Here is a 21,790-nt window from a genome sequence, read left to right as displayed (position 1 = left end):
CAGGGGGACCTTGCGGGCACTGCAGGATTTTAAACCTTTAAGGCGTAATGTGTTACCAATGGTTTTCTTGGTGACTGTGGTCCCAGCTGCCTTGAGATCATTAACAAGTTCCCCCCGTGTAGTTTTAGGCTGATCTCTCACCTTCCTCATGATCAAGGATACCCCACGAGGTGAGATTTTGCATTGTGCCCCAGATCTATGTCGATTGACAGTCATTTTGTATTTCTTCCATTTTCTTACTATTGCACCAACAGTTGTCTCCTTCTCACCCAGCGTCTTACTTATGGTTTTGTAGCCCATTCCAGCTTTGTGATCTTGCCCCTGACATCCTTAGAAAGCTGTTTGGTCTTGCCCATGTTGTAGAGGTTAGAGTCTGACTGATTAATTGAGTCTGTGGACAGGAGTCTTTTATACAGGTTACTATGCAGGCAACAAGTTGATTAGGAGCGTCTAACTGGTCTGTAGGAGCCAGAATTTATAATGGTTTGTAGGGGAAGAAATACATATTTCTCACTGCTAAATGTGAAAGAAAAAAAAATCTAATTTAAACAATGTCATTTTCTTGATTTTTTTGGGGGATATTCTATCTCTCAATGTTAAAATTCACCTACCCTTAAAATTATAGACTGTTCATGTCTTTGTCAGTGGGGCAAACTTACAAAAACAGCAAGGGATCAAATAATTATTTCCTTCACCGCATACTGTTGTATTTTTCTTGCCAATTTTGAGGCACCATCATGATAATCTAGATAATAAGCAAAAAAATGCTTAAAGAATAATCATCGTTTTAATTTTTTTTCATAAATCAATAGTATATGTGAAAATACAAAAAACTTTGTAATATATCTTATCAGAGAGATTTGCTTCTTTCTCCTCCTGGACTGATATTTCTTCCTTAATATTCGTAATTCACGGGTAAAATCTGTCTTTACTGGATATAGACTTTCCTATTATTGGGATAGGAGATCACAGTTGGTGCTCATAAAGTTTTATGGAGAAGGGAGGTGCATGATGAGGGAGGAGCTAAAAGCAGATAAATATATTCTGCTGCAAGTTCTTCTGAAATGACAGTTACACTTTAAAGAGAATCTGTAAGTAGGATAGTCCCTCCTAAGCCGTCTATATGGGCATGCAGGTCATAGAAAGTTGAATAAAATGATACCTTAATATATGTGATCGTATGTTTTATCCCTGAGAAATCTATTTTTCTTCTATGTAAATAAGCTGTTAAGATCTATGGGCCAGACACTGAACTGCATGAAAATCTGCCTCCAGAGCTTATTTAACATGAAAAGAGATTCCCCATAAAGAAACTGGCATGTTATCATATAAACTTGGCATGTTATTTTACAAAAATATGAATATTAATGGGAATACTATGACAAAAAATACCGAATTGCTGTGGTGTATACTAGAATAAGTTTAGGATATTCACAAAAGTTAATTTTTACCTGTTGATACATTTTCAATAGATTGTAGCTGTGACAAGGGGATTATTTACATTGAATGTACTGTTAATTCAGAATATTCTGTCAGTAACATAAAATACTTTTTGTTGATCCATGAACTCACATTTGTTCTTATTTCTTGACAGGACCAAAGGGAGCAAACCCATCATATTAAAAAGCACAAAACAACTTTTGGCTACAAATATGGCATCTGTGAGATGGAGCTGGATTTGGACCATTTCCCTATTTATGCTATTAATTACTGTCTCAGCTATCTCCCAAAAGACTTCACAGACAAAAATAAATTTTACCACTTTTTACGCTGAGCAAGCTGACTGGACTTTTAACCACTTGGTAGTTGATGAAAGAACTGGACACATTTACCTAGGAGCTATTAACAGAATCTACAAACTTTCTGAAGACTTGAAGGTCTTATTGACCCACCAGACTGGACCAGATGAAGACAACCCAAAGTGTTATCCTCCTAGGATAGTCCAGCCGTGTAATGAGCCGTTGGTGTATACTAACAATGTCAACAAAATGCTGCTAATTGACTATAAAGAAAACAGATTAATAGCCTGTGGTAGCCTTTATCAAGGCATCTGCAAGCTTCTCAGATTAGAGGACCTCTTTAAGCTTGGTGAGCCTTTCCATAAAAAAGAACATTACCTTTCAGGGGTTAATGAGAGTGGCTCTGTTTTTGGAGTTATTGTTTCAAACAACAACTTGGATGATAAATTGTTTATTGCCACATCTGTTGATGGGAAACCAGAATACTTTCCTACCATTTCTAGCAGAAAACTCACAAGGAACTCAGAGGCTGATGGGATGTTTGCATATGTGTTCCATGATGAGTTTGTTGCATCAATGATAAAAATACCCTCGGACACATTTAATGTTATTCCAGACTTTGATATTTACTATATATATGGCTTTAGCAGTGCAAACTTTGTATATTTCTTGACACTTCAACCAGAGATGACATCTCCACCTGGTTCCACCACAAAGGAGCAAGTGTATACTTCAAAGTTAGTACGTTTGTGCAAAGAGGACACAGCTTTTAATTCTTATGTTGAAGTTCCAATTGGGTGTGAGAAAAATGGTGTGGAGTACAGGCTTCTTCAGGCAGCTTATTTGTCTAAAGCTGGATCAATTCTTTCTAGATCTTTAGGGATCAAACCTGGTGATGATGTCTTATTTACCATCTTCTCTAAGGGACAGAAGAGGCGAACCAAATCCCTGGATGAGTCTGCGTTATGCGTCTTTGCTCTTAAACAAATTAATGATAGAATTAAAGAAAGACTACAATCTTGCTACAAGGGTGAAGGCACTTTAGATCTTGCATGGCTGAAAGTGAAAGACATTCCTTGCAGTAATGCGGTAAGTCAAGTTGTTTAATTACCTTTTAATTACCTTGTATGTGAATAAAGAAGATGGTTGTCCATTAGTTTTCCACCAGATATTGTGAAAATCACTTGTGTACTTGCTCACTGAAATGTATCTTGTTGGTCATCGCGAACCACAGGAATTTCACTGCATTTCTGCCTAGTACCAATATACTTTCTACATTTCCTGGTTGATGCCCACTAAGTAAGTTCTACTATTCTGAAATGCTATTTAAATCCATATTGTCCTTGTGAATCATATTTTATCATTTCAAAATGAAAATGGAAGAGAGCAGAAGAGTGCAGGATCATTAGGTAAATGGCAGGAAACAGTTAAGAATGGCAAGCATCCAAAACAGCTGGAAAGTGAGAGGTGCCAAAGATGACATTGGTTAGACCTCCAGAGTTGCAACCATTAAAGTCATAGAATTCAGAGTTCTAAATGGACATTGATTGTTCACGGTAATGATTGCTTACAGCAACTAATGTAGAGGTTTCTGAGGACAAAAAATAATAATGTAATGGTTTTCGTAGAGTAGGTTTTAACGTCATTATATTTTGGTAGGCTTAGTACTATCCTGTCGTTTTGGTGTTTAATAGGCAGCAAATTCATTCTGCTCTTTTAGTAGAAAATCTTAAAGTGGCTTTGTAAGATTAGAAAAACATGGCTGCTATCTTACAAAAACAATTCCACGCTTGTTGTGTCTGGTATCGATGCTCTGCTCCGTTGAAATGATTCTGGACAACAGTACCACAATTTGTAGACATATGTGGTGCTGTTTTTAGAAGCAAGAAGTCATATTTTTCTAACCCCTTTTACGTTTAAGTGATCAAATATAACTGGTACTTTTGAAATCTTACCTGTAGTTTAGATCAAAATAACTTGGATTAGCAGTATTAGGTGTGGTTGTTGTGATACTTATGGTTATATGTCAAAATTGATTTATTGGTTCATTATTCCATCACTGCACATAGACAGGGTATAATGGTTGGTCAAAACAGCTGAGCCCTGTAGTTTTCCCGATTCCTGATACACAATACCAACACAATTGTTTTTAGCCATTGTTTACAGATGAACCTCAAATGCCAATAATATGTCAAATAGGCATTCTTTGTATTCTACCATGCACTATTGTAGAGATGTCACAAACAGCTGCCTGTATGGAGTCTCCTGGTCATAGCGTTATATTTCAATTGGATGGGATGAGTAAGGATAATTGTAGTCAAGATCATTAGGTAACTTTATGACAATGACAGGTGGTATGGATTTTGTAAACTAATAATTAATTACACCCTAAAAGGGGTTTCACTGTAAGAAGAAAAAAACAGATCTGTTTTTCTTTTTTCCAGAGGCATTGTCACTTTCAGAAAAGTTTAAGTATTTTAGCCAGTTTTAAAAGGCATTCTCTTTATACAATCTATAAATGGTGATTCCGTAGCTAGCACTGTAACCTTACAATATTATAGTCCTAGATTTCAAATATAAAATCTAGATGTAGTTTCTCTGTTTCCCTTTGTTTCCTTGGGTGCAAAAGTTTAATTCCACAGTCCGATCATACACTGTCGCAAAAGCATCCTTTCTTATCATTCCACTTGGATTATTATTATTATTATTTATTATTATAGCGCCATTTGTTCCATGGCGCTTTACATGTGAAAAAGGGGTATAATACAAGAACAATTACAATAACAATAATCTTGAACACAATGTGACAGCGACTGGTACAGGAGGAGCGAGGACCCTGCCCGCGAGGGCTCACAATCTACGAGGGATGGGTGAGGATACAGTAGGTGAGGGTAGACTTGGATCAGCTTATCCTGATAACAGTGATGCTAGAAGTCATAAAAATACAAAAGTTGATGCATAAAGTGAAAATTTTATTCACAGCCGACACAAAAGTAAACAGATCAAATCCAACGTTTCGGCATATTATTGCCTTTATCAAGGTTATGCCTATAGCATATATATTATAGGCATATATGCCTATAATATGCCGAAACGTTGGATTTGATCTGGATACTTTTGTGTCGGCTGTGAATAAAATTTTCACTTTATGCATCAACTTTTGTATTTTTATGAGTGCTGAAGGTTACATTTACCTAAGTATTATCTGCTCCTTCATAGCACCCTCTTCGTTTTTTGAGTGCTGACAAACTTGACCCTTGATATATATGTAGTGATGCTAGAAGACTAGTCTTGAATTTTGGGTTCTCTTTGGGAGATAATCATATTATATGTATCTGTGTGGTCACCCAGTGGTTGCAATGTGAATTGCAGCCTGCTTGGGAGGAATTTTCTAGTATTTTGGGGTAACGTTTCACAACGTGTCTGCAAATTGCGGTTTGTGATTGGCTATTATCTGAAGTCATATTACAAGACTTGTTAAAGGGTCAATTGTGACTTGTAGGATTGCTTCTTCCAATAGGTGGCGCTATAGAGTTCAAGTCCTCTTTCTCTCTGAAGAGGCAATTTGCATAGTATTTTGTGATGATCTCTAGAGCTTGTATCATGATGATTTGGAGTCCTAACAAAACTTGCAAAAAGATAAAGGTGAACACATTTATATGTGCATAATCTTGTCTGGGATGCTGAAATTCAATTGTAAGCTCCATTGTGAATATGAATTAATGTGAGACCTTACAGAAGTAATTTGTACAGAAACATACAGTAAAATTTGCCATTTTCTGTTGTCAAAGTTGTCTAAATATAAAGTAAGAAATTTGAGTTGGTGCAAATTGATTCGTATAACCTGGTCCTTTGACCATATCAGTAATCTGTGGCCGCTGGACAGGAGCGCTGACAACCGCCTCCTACATTCCAGCATCCGTGTCTCTTCTTTTGATTTACTGGCCTTGCGTTACTTCATCGTTGCGGCATGAAGCACATATGACATCCTGCCAGGCTGGCTAATCAAAAGAAGTGAAACACATGCCATCAGGTAGGAGGTGGATCTCAGGGCTCTCATCCAGTGGTCACAGATTACTGGTGTGGTCAATGGACCATGTCCTGTGAATCGTTTCGCACCAACATAACAAGAAATACAAAGAAATTTCCATTGGAGCTGCACGTCATTCTTATAAATGAATGAGGGACCATGAACATTTAAGCTTCCTTTGTGCTATGACAAAAAGATGGGGGATGGTTCTGATCTTGAATCCCTTACTATAATGTTTATAGGCCCTAAAATTGTCACACGAACAGGAGTTGTTCAGTTAGGACAATCCTTCCGATTCTTATACTCACACATGGAAGTTAGTTTTGACTGGATTTGTATTCCATTATTATTTTACAATTTTTTTGTAATCCTTTAGAGATAATTTTTTTTCTACTGAATCAATTATGTTATCCAGTACTATTAATATAAGCGAGGTGCTATATATCTTTTGCTAGATATGTGAGAGCATCAAGCAGTAAATACTTTTTTTTCATAGGATACATGAACATAAGAGGTTTAGATAACATTTGCATGAAAATAGAATAAAATGTATACTTTTCTTATCCCCCTGAAGAATTAGATATCCACTGCGAAATGCTACACAAGTATCAACAGAGCAAAAAAAAAAAAAATACTAAATTAAATAGCAGAACGTAGTAGAATCTCAATGCTTAGCAAAATACTTTATGAATCCTGACAGCTTTAAAAAATGTATTATTCTCCCACCTGTATTTGTTCCTGTGTAAGATACTTACCTTACCAGTGTGCATATACACATACCTTCCATGTTACACTGCATTGTTAAAAAGTCTCTTGTATTTTTTGTAAATATTTTCTGATGCATAATAAGAATAGCTTTCATTTTATTGCTTGTCTTGAAGTTCATGTGCAATATGAATCTTCTTTTCCTGTGTTCAAAATTAAATACTGATTAATATAAAAATATGTTTATATGGATTAGAGATTTTTTCCTCTTGTTATCCCAAGGATAGTCAGGGAAGATATTATAGAGTTCTGTCTGCGTTCAGTCACCACAATTAGGAGCTCAAGAACTTATTGCATTATTAAAGGGATTGTCCAGAATAAAAAAAACAACTTGCCTAGCAGCAGGAAATATGAGAAAATAAAAAACAAACAATATTAACCAATTAAAGGAGTTGTCCAGTATTGATGACCTTAAAGGGGTTGTCCACTACTTTAGATTACCCCCCCCAAGGTATCCCCCCGGGGTCCATAAGACTTTTTGTAATTACCTTCTGTTGCAGATAGCGACGCTCACAGGCATTATCGGTGGCCGCTCACAGACATCACGTTACCCCCGGCTGCAGCCGGCTCTGACATCCGCTGATGTCACGACAAGTGCTGGCAGCAGCCGGGGGTCTTTTTCTTCCTGGTTCCATGGTGGATGCCAGGCTGTGGGCGGGGGGTAACCCCCTGCGTCACACTTGGCATCCAACGCGTGCTCTGCCTCTCCCCATTCATTGGGAAAGCATGCGGTGTATGCTGGGTGTGATGCAGGGGGGTAACCCCGCCCACAATCCATCAGCCACGGCGGGGACCCCAGCGCTGAGTCACGCCTCACTTGTCGTGACATCAGCGCGGAGTCACGTGATGCCTGTGAGCGGCCACCGATAGCGCCGCTCACAGGCATTATCTGCAACGGAAGGCATTTACAAAAAGTCTTAGGGGCCCCGGGGGGATACATTGGGGGATAATCTAAAGTAGTGCACAACTTCTTTAAGGAATCATTCACATGTCTGTGTCTCCAGTACGTGTGGTGCCAATTTTCACACGGACTGGAGACACATACACATGTAGACCCATTCAAATGAATGGGTCTGCGCACATGTCAGTGTGTTTCTGCGGACTGTGTGTTTGTGAGCAAAACACGCTGGCATGTCCGGTTTTTGCAAGCCACACGGGCCACAAAATGTCCCACACACGTGCACACTGATGACACATGGATGAAATGCGTGTGTCAACAGTGTAACACGTTCCGGCGCCTGATAATCAGCGGTACAGTTTGCGCTGTTCCCAAGTGTCGGGTGCTAGAGGTATCTCTCATTAATCTCCCCTGCTTGCACTGATATCAGTGTGAGCAAGTGACAATGTTAAGAGTAGTATTCAGCTCCCGCTATCTACAACAAGTGTAAAAATAATAAAATAAAAAACACATTATACTCACCTTTACACCTAATCCCCAGAAGCCATTGTCACCTGTAAACAAAGCAAAATAAAAAAACACAATATCCCTCACCTGTCCGAAGATTAAATAATCCATAGTGTCCCATGCAGTAATCTATCTGACGGACATTTCTTCATCAGCATGATCGGTGGCTTGAGGCAACCGCACACGCTGAGGATCAGGGTAGAATGACTTACTGCAGCGAGCGGGCCTCTAATCAGTGCTGAGCACAGTGAGCGGTGTCCTGTCACTCAGTGAGCTCAGCGCAGGCCAGGGGCCTGCTCACTGCAGCAAGTTATTCTCTGCTCCTCAGCATGTGCGGTCGCTTCAAGCCACCGATCATACTGATGAAGAAATAGTGGTCAGATGGATTACAGCATGGGACACTGGATTATTTTCTTTGTTTACAGGGGACGATGGCTTCAGGGAATTTGGTGTAAAGGTGAGTATAATGTGTTTCTTATTTTATTCTTATTTTTACACTTTTTGGAGACAGCGGGGGCAGAATAGAACTCTCAACATTGTCCCCTGCTGGCGCTGATCTCAGCTCCAGCAGGGAATAATGATGACACTTGCCTCCAGCACCCAGTGCTTGGGAACAGCGGGCATGGGACTGAAGCGGAGCCAGAAACAGCTGAAGATGGCAGCTGTTAAGTGTAAGACTAGGCTCAGGAAACTTAGATTAGTACCACCACTGAAATAAAAAAAAATGCTGGAGTGGTGCTTTAATAAAGATAACAACTGATCTGTGGGGGTGCCAGGTGTTGGACCGCCACCAATCTGATATTTATGATCTATCCTAAAGAGAAGTCATCAATGTTAGATGCTCGGACAACCCACTGTCCATACATGGATTTGATCGGTCAGCATTCTTTGGTGTTGAATGTTTTTTTTCACATTTATTGATGTTAAAAAAAAAAAAATTCAAATCATGGAGAATGCCTTCAAGTTCAGAAGTAGCTATAAAAATATGTTATTTTTAGGCTTCCCCTTGTGGGATCGGCAGGTCACCAGAATTTTAAATATTGTCTGTTTCAGAAAGACAAAGCCCTAGGGTTGACATAGGATTTTAGATCTAAAAATTCACTTTGTTCATAATTAGAATTACTAATGTATTACCCACATTCTTTACTATATATGTAAATTTGTACACAATAAATGTATACTTTAGATATAGCACATTTCTGGTGATATTAATGTTTTATCTGTGACTCTGCATAGGAGTTTATGAAAATCTACAGTAATATCTTGAGAAGCTCTGGAAAGGGGCAGAAGTGCACACAAAATAGGGCAATACCGTCTGGTAAGGGATAGGTATAATCGATTGTAGCGCTCACCTAAGGGTGTTGTGTGCAGGCACAACACCTATAAGGCGTGGAAAGCCGCTGTTGCAGCCATTTGACTGGAGGAAAAGGTTGTTCCAGAATTATAATGTCAAAACTATCAACTCGTTTCTGTGCCAGACCGGTGCCTTTCTCAAGGTATAAAAACAAGTGTTTTTTATACTTCACTCACTTGGTTTTTATACCTTTCACAAGGTATACAAACTCACACACACGCGTTGGTAGTAATAAAAACCGTTTTGGAATCCCAAGGCTCGTCATTCCCGCAGCGCAGCCCGCCTAAACGTGCCAGCTTGCATTTTTGCCATTATACAGTAATATCTTAGCTCAGCTGTAATAGTATCTCCTGGAAATAAAGCATTGCTGTATCTGAACTAAATTCACAATCACGAAACATTCCTGTATTCATGCTTCCATGCGGATTTTCTTTGTCCTTTTTTAGAGTTATCGTAGCGACAGAGAGGGAAAAGCAAAACAATCAGTGTGGGTCCTCACAAACAAGCCAGGGGACATAATGATCGGAAGCAGGAATAGAAAACTATAAAAAGTGTAAGCCAAGCAGACATTTGCCCGAGGTTTACTTACAGAATAAAACATGCATAAGTAAGAAATCAAAGATAATTTTCCAGTGTTTCCATCCATTTAATGAAGCAGTTACTTTACTATTATTTCACAGAAATAGTTCGCTCCCAAGAGGGGGAGAAGATCAGACATCCACTTATAAATAGTCCCCTTAGGCAATAAGGGGGTAACTCTATTTAGGATACTAGGACTCTGTTTAGCTTATCTGCTGTCAATGTTCTGGCAACCAGATTATCACCCCTGACTGCTGGGATTCCCTGGGGTTATCAAGGTCACATCAAGCTGAGGATGTGCTAAAGATATCTGTCCATAACCTTCACTTACTAATGATGAGGGGATAAGTTAAGCGCCACATTGATGGAAAGCTATTTCAAAACAGCACAGGAAGCACTAAAATGTTAATATTTCCTTCTGCTTCGACACTGATGTACCGCTAATGACGGGAAGCTGAATGCAGACAATGAATATAATGACCCATAATGCACTGTAAGTGGAGGGTAAAAGAGGCTGCCATCATAAACGTGTTCAAATAAGCCTTGACGTGATGGCATAAAACACATTTAACTCCGTTTTTTGTTTTTTTTTTTATAAAAGTACTTACAAGAAAATTAATGGGGCAGATTTAAGGCCGAATTGAATGTGATATTGTCGATAGATATTGCAGAGCCTAAAGTATCATTCAAAGTGAGCATACAGTATACAGCCAATATCTTAATGTAGGAATGCACTTGTTTTGGTTAAGTAAAGGTGAAAAGGGTTATCCCAAAACAAACAGTTCACACCCATCCACAGGATAGGTGCTAAATCTATGATTGGTGGGCTTCCAATAACTGGGACCCACACTGATCACTAGAAAAGGGGCCCTGTGCCCCCCTTTTTGGAGGTATTTGAAAGAAGTATTGGTCACTTATGTGTCCTGCCTCACCATTCAATGACCACATGACTGATAGAAATTGTCAAGATTTTAGTGGTTGATAGGCATTCCAGTGGTTGGACCAGCAGTGATCATATATTCATTACCTGTCCCGTAGTTAGGTGCTAGCTTTAATGGGTAACAGCGATCGTTCCATCATTTGTTTCGTATCACCCAGCTGTGAGGAGACTATGTTCATACAAGCGTCCTGGCTTCCATTTTTTCCAGCTGTGCTAGGGCCATTTTTAAAGGGAACCTGTCAGGTTATTATTCCTAAAAATAATGCCATCTATATAAAGGCACTTTAATGCTCACTACATCCAGACCTTTATTTTAGAAATCTGGTTTACATCTTAGAGAAATTCATTATTGAATTGTTATGCAAATGAGCCACAAGTGCAGTGGGCGGGCACTGCACTTAGCGCTCTCCTGTTTCTCTTCCCTAATACCTACCTGCTGTTCGCCTCCTGTCAGTGATTGACAGGTCACATTTCTTTCAATGACCTGCCTCTCACACCCAAGATCAAGCACAAGCGCCATAATTTCCCGAGGTGGTGCATACACAGTAAGGTCCTGATGAAGAAGACTGTCAGTGTCTGGCACGATCTGCAAACTATAAAGATTGTGCCAGACATTAACCGTCTACTTCACGCCTGCTGCTTGTCCCTCCACCATAGTGATAGTACAACCACTAAATGTAAATATATACCACAGCTATATGTGGTAGATCTAAAACTTAAAGAAGTTGTCCACTACTAATACATTGGGTTAGTACATCAATGTATTAGCAGTGGACAACTTCTTTAACTTTTAATAAATATACAATAAAAAACTAGATAATGTATAAAACCAGTCCAGCCGGACCTAAAGTGCAGAAAAATAGTGCAAAATGACACACTGTTTTTCTGCACTTTAGGTCCGGTTGGACAGGTTTTATACATTATCTAGTTTTTTATTGTATATTTATTAAAAGTTAAATTTTAGATCTACCACATATAGCTACAGTATATTATTCCTCCACCATCTTTCCTAGTGAAGAAGATGATCAGTGTTTGGTGCTATCTGCATCCTATATAGATCGTGCCAGACATTGATAGTCTTCTTTATCAGGACCTTAATGTGCAGGCTTCATCCCAGGGAAAGACAACTTTCTTGGCTGGGAGAGGCAGGTTACTGAAAGAAGAGTGACCTGTCAATCATTGAGAGGAAGTAGATAAGTGGTAGGCAGGGAATAGGAATGAGAGGCAGTGTAACGGGTCTGGGAGGCGGAACCTCTGAGCTACTATACAAGGGGGCGGTCCTTGTAAGGGAGCGGGTGGCGACCAGGGTAGACGGGCAGGCAGTCACAGCAGGTGACCGGGACAGTCTCTGAATGAACGGACAGGAGGTCACAGCAAGTGACCGGGGCAGTCTCTGGATGAACGGGCAGGAGGTCACGGCAAGTGACCGGGGCAGTCTCTGGATGAACGGGCAGGAGGTCACGGCAAGTGACCGGGGCAGTCTCTGGATGAACGGGCAGGAGGTCACGGCAAGTGACCGGGGCAGTCTCTGGGTAAAGGATTGGTACGACCTGTGGCGGCAGATGATAGACTTGAGCTCCCAGGTGAGCATGCGAGAGTCTCTGGATAAACGGGTGGTCACAGCATGTGACGGCGGAGCCTCCAGGAAGACCAACAGACAGGTAGCAGATGAGCGCTCCCAGGTGAGCGGGCAGGAGTCTCTGGACAGGCGGGTGGTCACAGCACGTGACAGCGGAGCCTCCAGGTAGGCTAGCAGGCAGGTAGCAGATGTGCGCTCCCAGGTGAGCGGGCAAGCTGGTCCTTAGACAGACTGACAGGAGTTGGAAGGCAGACCGTCGGACCTCAGGCAAGCAGGCAGGTAGAAGATGTGCGCTCCCAGGTGAGTGGGCAAGCTGGTCCTTAGACAGACTGACAGGAGTTGGAAGGCAGACCGTCGGACCTCAGGCTAGCAGGCAGGTAGCAGGATATCAAGCAGGAATTAGACAGCAGACTGGCAGGTATCTGGCAGGTAACTGGCAACGGGACCTGAGGGCTGAAGCAGAGTAGTGAACAGTGCTACAACATTGCTCGGGCACCTCCATTTTGGAGGAGGTGCCTTTTATATGGGAGGTCCTCCGGCAATTGGCCGGGGACTCCTTAGGACGGCGCGCGCGGTCCCTTTAAGAGAGGGGGAGCGCGCGCGCGCCCTAAGCACACTGCCGGGGAAGGAGCGCGTGCCGGAAGCAGCGGGGAGAGAAGCGCTGGAGGACGCCGCGCTAGGAGCGGGGAGGTGAGAGGGACGGCGTCTCTGCCTAGAACGGGGCAGAGACGCCGATGCTACAGTACCCCCCCCTTTAGGCCCCCTCTTTTTTGGCCAGAAAGAAATTTCTCAAGGAGAAGCGGGGCGTTGATGTTCTCCCTGGGTTCCCAAGTTCTCTCCTCAGGACCAAACCCCCTCCAATCTACCAGAAAAAAAGGTTTTTCCTCTTACCCTCTTGGAGGCCAGAATACTCTCTACCTCAAAGATGTCATCAGCGGAAACCGGAGCAGGAGGGGCACCTGGATTTTTGGAAAAAAAGTTAAAGACAACGGGTTTGAGGAGAGATACGTGGAAGGAGTTGGGGATCCGTAGGGTGGCCGGGAGTTTTAATTTGTAGGCCACAGGGTTAATTTGCCTGAGGACTTCGAAGGGGCCGATGAATCGAGGACCCAACTTGTAGGAGGGTACTTGGAGCCGCACATGTTTGGATGAGAGCCAAACCTTGTCTCCCGGACGGAATTGGGGCGGATCCAGACGTCTCTTATCAGCATATCTCTTCATCCGCTCAGAGGAGAGAAGAAGAGCGGACCTGGTGCTCTCCCAAATAGTAGAGAATTCGCTGACAAGAGACTCCGCAGCAGGGTTGTCCACAGAAACGGAGACAGGAAGTGGAATCCGGGGATGTTGGCCACCGACTATAAAGAACAGGGATTTGGAAGAGGACTCGCTCTCATGGTTGTTATAAGAGAACTCGGCCCATGGTAGGAGATCCACCCAGTCCGAGTGGTGAGCATCAACGAAGTGCCGGAGGTAGCTGGTCAAGATCTGATTGATCCGCTCCACTTGACCATTGGACTGAGGGTGGTAAGCGGAGGAGAAATCCAGGGTAATGTCCAGCAGCTTACATGTGGCTCTCCAGAAGCGAGAGGTGAACTGAACCCCACGATCCGACACGATGTGGAGGGGCAGACCATGGAGACGGAAGATGTGGCGGATAAAGTCTTTAGCCAGCTCGGGTGCAGACGGAAGACCAGGCAGGGGAATGAAGTGGGCCATCTTAGAAAAATGGTCAGCGACAACCCAAATGACAGTACAACCGGCAGAAACTGGAAGATCGGTGATAAAGTCCATAGCGATGTGTTGCCAAGGAGCAGCAGGTACGGGAAGGGGCAGGAGATGGCCGGCAGGTAGATGTCGGGGAACTTTGTTACGGGCACAGGATGAACAGGCCGCGACGAAGTCTACCACGTCCTTACGCAGGGTAGACCACCAGTAATGCCGAGTAATGAGTTGGAAGGTCTTTTTTTGGCCAGCATGGCCAGCTAGTTTAGAAGAATGTCCCCAGCGAAGAACCCTCTCCCGATCTGGCACAGCTACGAACGTCTTACCGGGTGGAAGACGAGTCAGATCCAAGGGGGCCACATTCATCACCTTGGAGGAGTCGATGATGTGCGTAGGTTCCTCCTCTTGATCGGAGGACAGGAAGGACCGGGACAAGGCATCAGCTTTGACGTTCTTGTCCGCCGGACGGAAATGAAGAATGAAGTCGAAGCGGGCAAAAAACAACGACCACCGGGCCTGGCGAGGATTGAGTCTCTGGGCATTTTGGAGATATGCCAGGTTTTTGTGATCCGTGTAGATAATTACCGGGTAGAGAGCCCCTTCAAGCAGATAGCGCCACTCTCCCAGTGCCAATTTGATGGCTAGCAATTCACGGTCTCCTATGGAGTAGTTGCGCTCCGACGAGGAGAAGATTTTGGAGAAGAAGCCGCACGTTACCATTCTCCCGGTAGAAGACTTCTGGGTGAGCACCGCTCCGGCTCCGGAGGAGGAGGCATCAACCTCCAGGTAGAATTGTTTATTACAGTCCGGACGGTGCAGGACGGGAGCAGAGGCGAAGGCTTTCTTTAGGGAAAGGAAGGCCTCCTCGGCTTCAGGTGACCATGTCCTGGGGTTAGCCCCCTTACGGGTAAGTGCAGATATGGGAGCAGTCCGAGACGAGAAGTGTGGGATGAAAAGACGATAGTAATTAGCGAAGCCCAGGAATCGCTGTATCGCCTTCAAACCTTCAGGACGAGGCCATTTTAGAACGGAAGAGAGCTTCTCGGGATCCATTTGCAGACCTGTTTGGGAGATGACATAGCCCAAGAACGGAAGGGAGGTCTGATCGAAGAGGCACTTCTCGTATTTGGCATAAAGGTGGTTCTGCCGAAGCCTAAGCAGGACCTGACGAACATCCCTCCGGTGTGTGGGGAGATCCGGAGAGAAGACCAAGATATCGTCCAGGTATACCACTACGCAGGAGTACAGGAGGTCACGGAAGATGTCGTTGACTAGTTCCTGAAAGACCGCGGGAGCATTACAGAGACCGAAGGGCATCACAAGGTACTCATAGTGACCGTCCCGGGTATTGAATGCCGTCTTCCACTCGTCTCCTTGACGGATACGGACCAGATTATACGCTCCTCGTAGATCCAGCTTGGAGAAGATCCTGGCGCCCTTGAGACGGTCAAACAATTCGGAGATGAGTGGCAGGGGATATTTGTTTTTTACCGTGATGAGATTGAGTCCTCTGTAGTCAATACAGGGACGTAGCGAGCCGTCTTTCTTTTTGACAAAGAAGAATCCGGCTCCAGCCGGGGAGGTAGATTTTTGGATAAATCCCCTAGCCAGATTCTCTTCAATGTACTTAGACATGGCTCGGGTCTCGGCTGCAGACAACGGGTAGATACGCCCACGGGGAGGAGTGGTACCAGGTACCAGGTCGATCGGGCAATCGTATGGCCTATGGGGTGGCAACGTCTCAGCTTCCTTCTTACCGAAGACGTCCGCATAGGGCCAGTAGGGAGCCGGGAGACCAGGTAAGTTAGCTGGAGTAGGCTGAGGGCGAAGTGGACGGACCGGGAACAGGCAGGTCCTATGACAGTCAGGACCCCATCGGAGTACTTCACCAGACCGCCAGTTCAATACGGGTTCATGTGTCTGGAGCCAAGGTAGACCTAGCAACAGGGGGTGAGAAAGTCCGGACAGCACATGGAATGAGATCTCCTCAGAGTGCAGCATTCCCACCTGCAGGGTTATGGGTTCAGTGACGAGCAGGATGGTCTCCGAGAGAAGTCTTCCATCCACGGAGGCGACTGACAATGGTTCAGCCAGGGACTTGGTGGGAATATGGTATCTCTCTACCAGAGACTAGGAGATGAGGTTTCCAGCAGCTCCAGAATCCAGATGGGCGAGTTCAAAGAGACGGTTCTCTCCCCAAGCAATAGAGACCGGTAAGGTCAGAGACGGAGAGGGCTTACTTTTGTCTAGGACGACCTCTCCGAGTGGTCCTAGACACTGGCGTTTCCCGGCTTTTCCGGGCAGGAACGGATGAAGTGCTTCATACTGCCACAATAGAAACAGCTTCCCTCGGCTCGGCGAGATTCTCGGCGAGAACCGACCATCTTGGTCTGGTCGACCTGCATAGGCTCAGGAGAGTGTACCTGAGGAGAGACGGAGGGAGTGACGGGTTTCTGAAAAGTAGGAGCTAGACGTGGAAACCTCCTCTCACGGGTGACCTCTTTGGCACGCTCCTGGAACCGCAGGTCAGTCCGGGTGGCAAGAGTTATTAGGTCATCGAGAGTGGTAGGAATGTCCCGACCGGCAAGTTCATCTTTAATACGGCCGGACAGACCCTCCCAGAAGACGGAAACCAGGGCGTCATTATCCCAGGCCAGCTCCGAGGCAAGGGTATGGAACCGTATGGCATATTGGCCCACGGTGAGACTTCCCTGACGGAGGCGTAGCAGAGATGATGCGGATGAGGTCTTCCGTCCGGGTTCGTCGAAGACTTTACGGAAAGCCGTGAGAAAGGCAGGCAAGTCGGACACCAGGGGGTCTCCTCTCTCCCATAGAGGATTTAGCCAGGCCAGGGCCTCCCCGGTGAGATGGGACATGATGAAGGCAATTTTGGCCCGGTCGGAGTTAACCTGCTGAGACAGGAGTTCAAAGTGCAGGGTGCACTGATTTATGAAGCCCTGAGCCTGGGCGGAGTCGCCTCCGAAACGAGGAGGTGCAGAAAGCCGGGGTCCGGGGTAGGATACCATGTTATTAGTGGGCAGTGGAGCTGCCGGATTGCGAGTCATGGCACTGGCGGTGGTTGCAGGCAGAGCAGTCAGAGTGTCCAGGCGAGAACTGACATTCCGCAGGTGACCCAGGATGGACTCTTGTTGGGACCTCTGACGGGACAGTTCATGACACAGGTCCGAGAGCGAGGGAGCTTGGGTGCCACCGGGTTCCATGGCCCGAGCAAACTGTAACGGGTCTGGGAGGCGGAACCTCTGAGCTACTATACAAGGGGGCGGTCCTTGTAAGGGAGCGGGTGGCGACCAGGGTAGACGGGCAGGCAGTCAAAGCAGGTGACCGGGACAGTCTCTGAATGAACGGACAGGAGGTCACAGCAAGTGACCGGGGCAGTCTCTGGATGAACGGGCAGGAGGTCACGGCAAGTGACCGGGGCAGTCTCTGGATGAACGGGCAGGAGGTCACGGCAAGTGACCGGGGCAGTCTCTGGATGAACGGGCAGGAGGTCACGGCAAGTGACCGGGGCAGTCTCTGGGTAAAGGATTGGTACGACCTGTGGCGGCAGATGATAGACTTGAGCTCCCAGGTGAGCATGCGAGAGTCTCTGGATAAACGGGTGGTCACAGCATGTGACAGCGGAGCCTCCAGGAAGACCAACAGACAGGTAGCAGATGAGTGCTCCCAGGTGAGCGGGCAGGAGTCTCTGGACAGGCGGGTGGTCACAGCACGTGACAGCGGAGCCTCCAGGTAGGCTAGCAGGCAGGTAGCAGATGTGCGCTCCCAGGTGAGCGGGCAAGCTGGTCCTTAGACAGACTGACAGGAGTTGGAAGGCAGACCGTCGGACCTCAGGCAAGCAGGCAGGTAGAAGATGTGCGCTCCCAGGTGAGCGGGCAAGCTGGTCCTTAGACAGACTGACAGGAGTTGGAAGGCAGACCGTCGGACCTCAGGCTAGCAGGCAGGTAGCAGGATATCAGGCAGGAATTAGACAGCAGACTGGCAGGTATCTGGCAGGTAACTGGCAACGGGACCTGAGGGCTGAAGCAGAGTAGTGAACAGTGCTACAACATTGCTCGGGCACCTCCATTTTGGAGGAGGTGCCTTTTATATGGGAGGTCCTCCGGCAATTGGCCGGGGACTCCTTAGGACGGCGCGCGCGGTCCCTTTAAGAGAGGGGGAGCGCGCGCGTGCGCGCCCTAAGCACACTGCCGGGGAAGGAGCGCGTGCCGGAAGCAGCGGGGAGAGAAGCGCTGGAGGACGCCGCGCCAGGAGCGGGGAGGTGAGAGGGACGGCGTCTCTGCCTAGAACGGGGCAGAGACGCCGATGCTACAGGCAGCAGAGCTATAAGTGCAAGGCTCGCCCACTGCGCTTGTGGCTCATTTGCATAACAATTCAATAAAACATTTCTCTAAAATGTAAACCCAGATTTCTAAAATAAAGGTATCCTTTAAATGGATACTGGTGAATTTTGATAAACCACATTGTCTTTAATCCATTGTGGATTCCAGTTCTTGCTTTTCTTGTCATCTTAATGCATCATAAAGGCTGGCCAAAATCCCAATGGAATCGTTCTACCCCAAATTCACCAGATCTTTAGCAAAGCAGGTTACTAACCAGATAATTATTTTTTCTTGTTTATATTATGAAAATCAAAGGAAAGACAATAATATAGTACACTAGCGGACACAAACAGAAAAGAACCGCTGTGCAAAAACAATATTTGGCCCCTTTGCAGTCCAATAACTCATCATAATGCACAATCCTACCTGCTTTGGAGGTGGTGGTGGCCCCTCTTATCTCTTGGGCCCCTGTGCCGCCACACAGGCTGCACAAATGATATGTCCACCCCTGATATAGTATACTACTAAACATTTCCTTTATACTGCCTGTGTAACCAAGGCTGGGGGGAAGAGAAATGTACACTCTAAATAGGTTCTGATAACAGTAGGTAAGACTTACTGGTTACAAGCATTTCTAAATAGCGGTCATCATTGAAAGGTCAGCCACATTATTTTCATGGTATATTATGCTGCTATATAACCCAGTTTTAAAAGCAGAATAGAATTGTTATCTTAACAAGTCAGGTCAAGATGTATTACTCAACCACGTGTTGCTGTCCCCACTGGTGGATTAAAGGTTACAGGCAGCAGTGCTGGTAATCTATAGTATTGAACTCCAAGTTTTTATTACCCTTCCCCTACAATAAAAGCTGAGAATTCAAAATCTTTATTTTAAAAGAAAGAAAATTCATTATCTACCTATCTATCTGTCTATCTATCTATCTACTGTATCTATCTGTCTGTCGGTCGGTCTGTCTGTCTATCAATCTACCTATCTAGAGATAAAAATTTGAACAGCATATTACACATATATGGAATGACGGGTGCAAGTCCTCCCAAGCAAAAATATCCAATTTTTCAAAATATAAAGAGTTGAAAAAAGCCGGCAGCACTCCAATATTGCCAAAAAATAAAGAGGACTTTAATCGTCCCATTTGGCATGGAGACGTTTCGGTTCCAATGAACCTTTCTCAATCCAAGGTTCATTGGAACCGAAACGTTGCCATGCCACATGGGCTGATTAAAGTCTTCTTTATTTATTGGTAATATTGTAGTGCTGCCTGTTTTTTTCAACTATATCTATCTATCTATCCGTCTATCTTTCTATGTTCCTAAGTAATTAACTGTTTAATATCTGAATTACCAGTTTATTTCTTGCTCAGTTGCTCACTGCAGACTAGAATTTGCTACAAACCTTTATCATTGTTTTAGTATATTTGTAACTTTTAAACTCTTTATAATTATTATACTGGGAAAAAGATTTATTTGATAGATTGATAAGAGCATTTGGCAAGTAATTTGTGTACAGCATTTATAAATGAAATATACTGTAGAGTAAGTACAAGTCATCCTTCATATTGTCTGGGTAAATGTAGCCTGAAGTGAACCCTCCTTGAGGCAAGGTAAGAACTTTGCTTCAAGCATCACCGTTTTCTGTCTGCATGGGAATAGTATTTTGGCACATGCACCATTCCTCTCTGCCCTTTTCTGTCTACTTTGGGGAAGGACAGGACAAGATTTCGCCTTAGGGATCTTTGTTGAAATATTCAATTATATTCCTAAATTTATATACAGAACTTGTTTACTTTCAGTTAACAATCTTTGCTGAATTACATTTTTTTCCCCATGGTAGTCAATATACAAGAGCCATTTTACAAGGGGAACATCTACAGAGAGGTTGCTTGTGCATGTGAAGTGTGTGATTCAAGGGGAACACACCATTGTTGCAACCTCTGCAGCTGCACAGGGGTCCAGTGGGATAAGGGGCTATCATCATTAAAACAGTTCCTACTATCAATTAGATTGCGCGTAAGGGAATCAGCTAATAAACTTCATAGTTCACAATTATGGGTGGATTCTTAGGAAGAAAGAAGTTGCTTAAAGGGTTGGTCCGGCACTTAAAATGTCTTTTCAAAGTATCTATCATTACGTCCTGACCGATTTTTTTATAATTAATGTTATTATAAAATGTCCTACACTTCTCCCTATCTTGCTAATCCCTAAATGTGTATTTTGCAACGGTCAGATGATGATTATAAAGTAAAATTATTCTAGACCTCTACTATGCCAATGTTCTGTGAAATTAACAAAACTTTGTGAATTAAACTTGTTATTCCATTACCACATAAGATGCAAAACTCCATTTACCAGTCAGGCATGGACAGCTATAGAAGTCAGAGCAAAAAGTGCTTTGAGAGCAATTGGAAAAAAAGAAAATTGTTCTTCAGTAGAAAAATACATATAATATAATTTAATGGGAAGTTGAGTTTTAAGATGAGAAGGTGTCACCTTTCTGCTTGCTAACAGTATTCTCTAATGATGCCTTGTCCGAATAAATCACTCGTTGGTCAAAAAAATGGTACAACAAGTGCACTGTTCTTACTTTTCCAGCAAGAGATCAAGTTTTGACAATTAAATTACTATATTCAAGCCTTTCCTATTTTCTAGGATCCTGCAAAAATATAGTGAAGTGGTTGAATAAATGAAAAGTGCAAGAAAAATCCCCATAAAGGACATAGGAGAAGAGTTGAGGAAAGTCAGATTGTAAAGTCAATGCGAGAGGGAAGTTTGCTTCATTTGAATTTTTCAATTCTCATTTCTAGGTGAAAAATAAGAAAGTAATACTCAGTGAGGCAGCAGGTTGGAAAAACAGATGTGTTTTCTGTACTATGTAATATTCTAATTTAGTGCCACCATGTTTTGTGCATTCCTACAGAAGCTGTATCCATTAATGTTGATTCCAGCTCATTGGAGTTATAATCACTTTCGGTGTATATAGAAACAAAGATGTATTGCATGAAGAGCAAATTGAAAAGCAATGATGCTACAACCAATCAGTAAAAGAGTTGTCAGGCCTTGGGGTACCAGTCTACAGTCACTTTATGTGACTGTAGACTTGTGAATCTTCAAATTGTGCACTATGTGTGCTGTGAGGATTCTCCGGCACCAGAGCGGGTGGTCATGTGACCGCAAGTATGCAATTTGCATGCACGTTCCAACTAGACATGTCTCGCCTCACTCAATACACTTGCATTGAGGGAGGCCTCACCCATCTAGTTAACAGGTTGACCACATGTATGCAAATCCCATACTTGCGGTCACTTGCTCTTCACTCCTG

At 43.9% G+C, this 21,790-nt stretch overlaps 1 protein-coding gene across 1 annotated transcript in view; it reads left to right on the top strand.

The window, feature by feature from the left end:
• PLXNA4 (plexin A4) overlaps positions 1-21,790 on the top strand; it is a 1,035,275-nt gene that overhangs the window by 135,221 nt on the left and 878,264 nt on the right. Inside the window, exon 2 of the mRNA XM_073652480.1 lies at positions 1,595-2,828. Coding sequence (XP_073508581.1) covers positions 1,653-2,828 — 1,176 coding nt within the window. The 5' untranslated portion in view covers positions 1,595-1,652. The remainder of the gene's footprint in view (positions 1-1,594; positions 2,829-21,790) is intronic.

This window comes from Phyllobates terribilis, unplaced genomic scaffold (genome assembly GCF_046119375.1).
Source record: "Phyllobates terribilis strain yellow unplaced genomic scaffold, ASM4611937v1 Scaffold_11__3_contigs__length_659146591, whole genome shotgun sequence".
Lineage (NCBI taxonomy): Eukaryota > Metazoa > Chordata > Amphibia > Anura > Dendrobatidae > Phyllobates > Phyllobates terribilis.
Note: the sequence above shows the minus strand (reverse complement) of the source record. Positions and strands in the feature narration are given on the sequence as shown.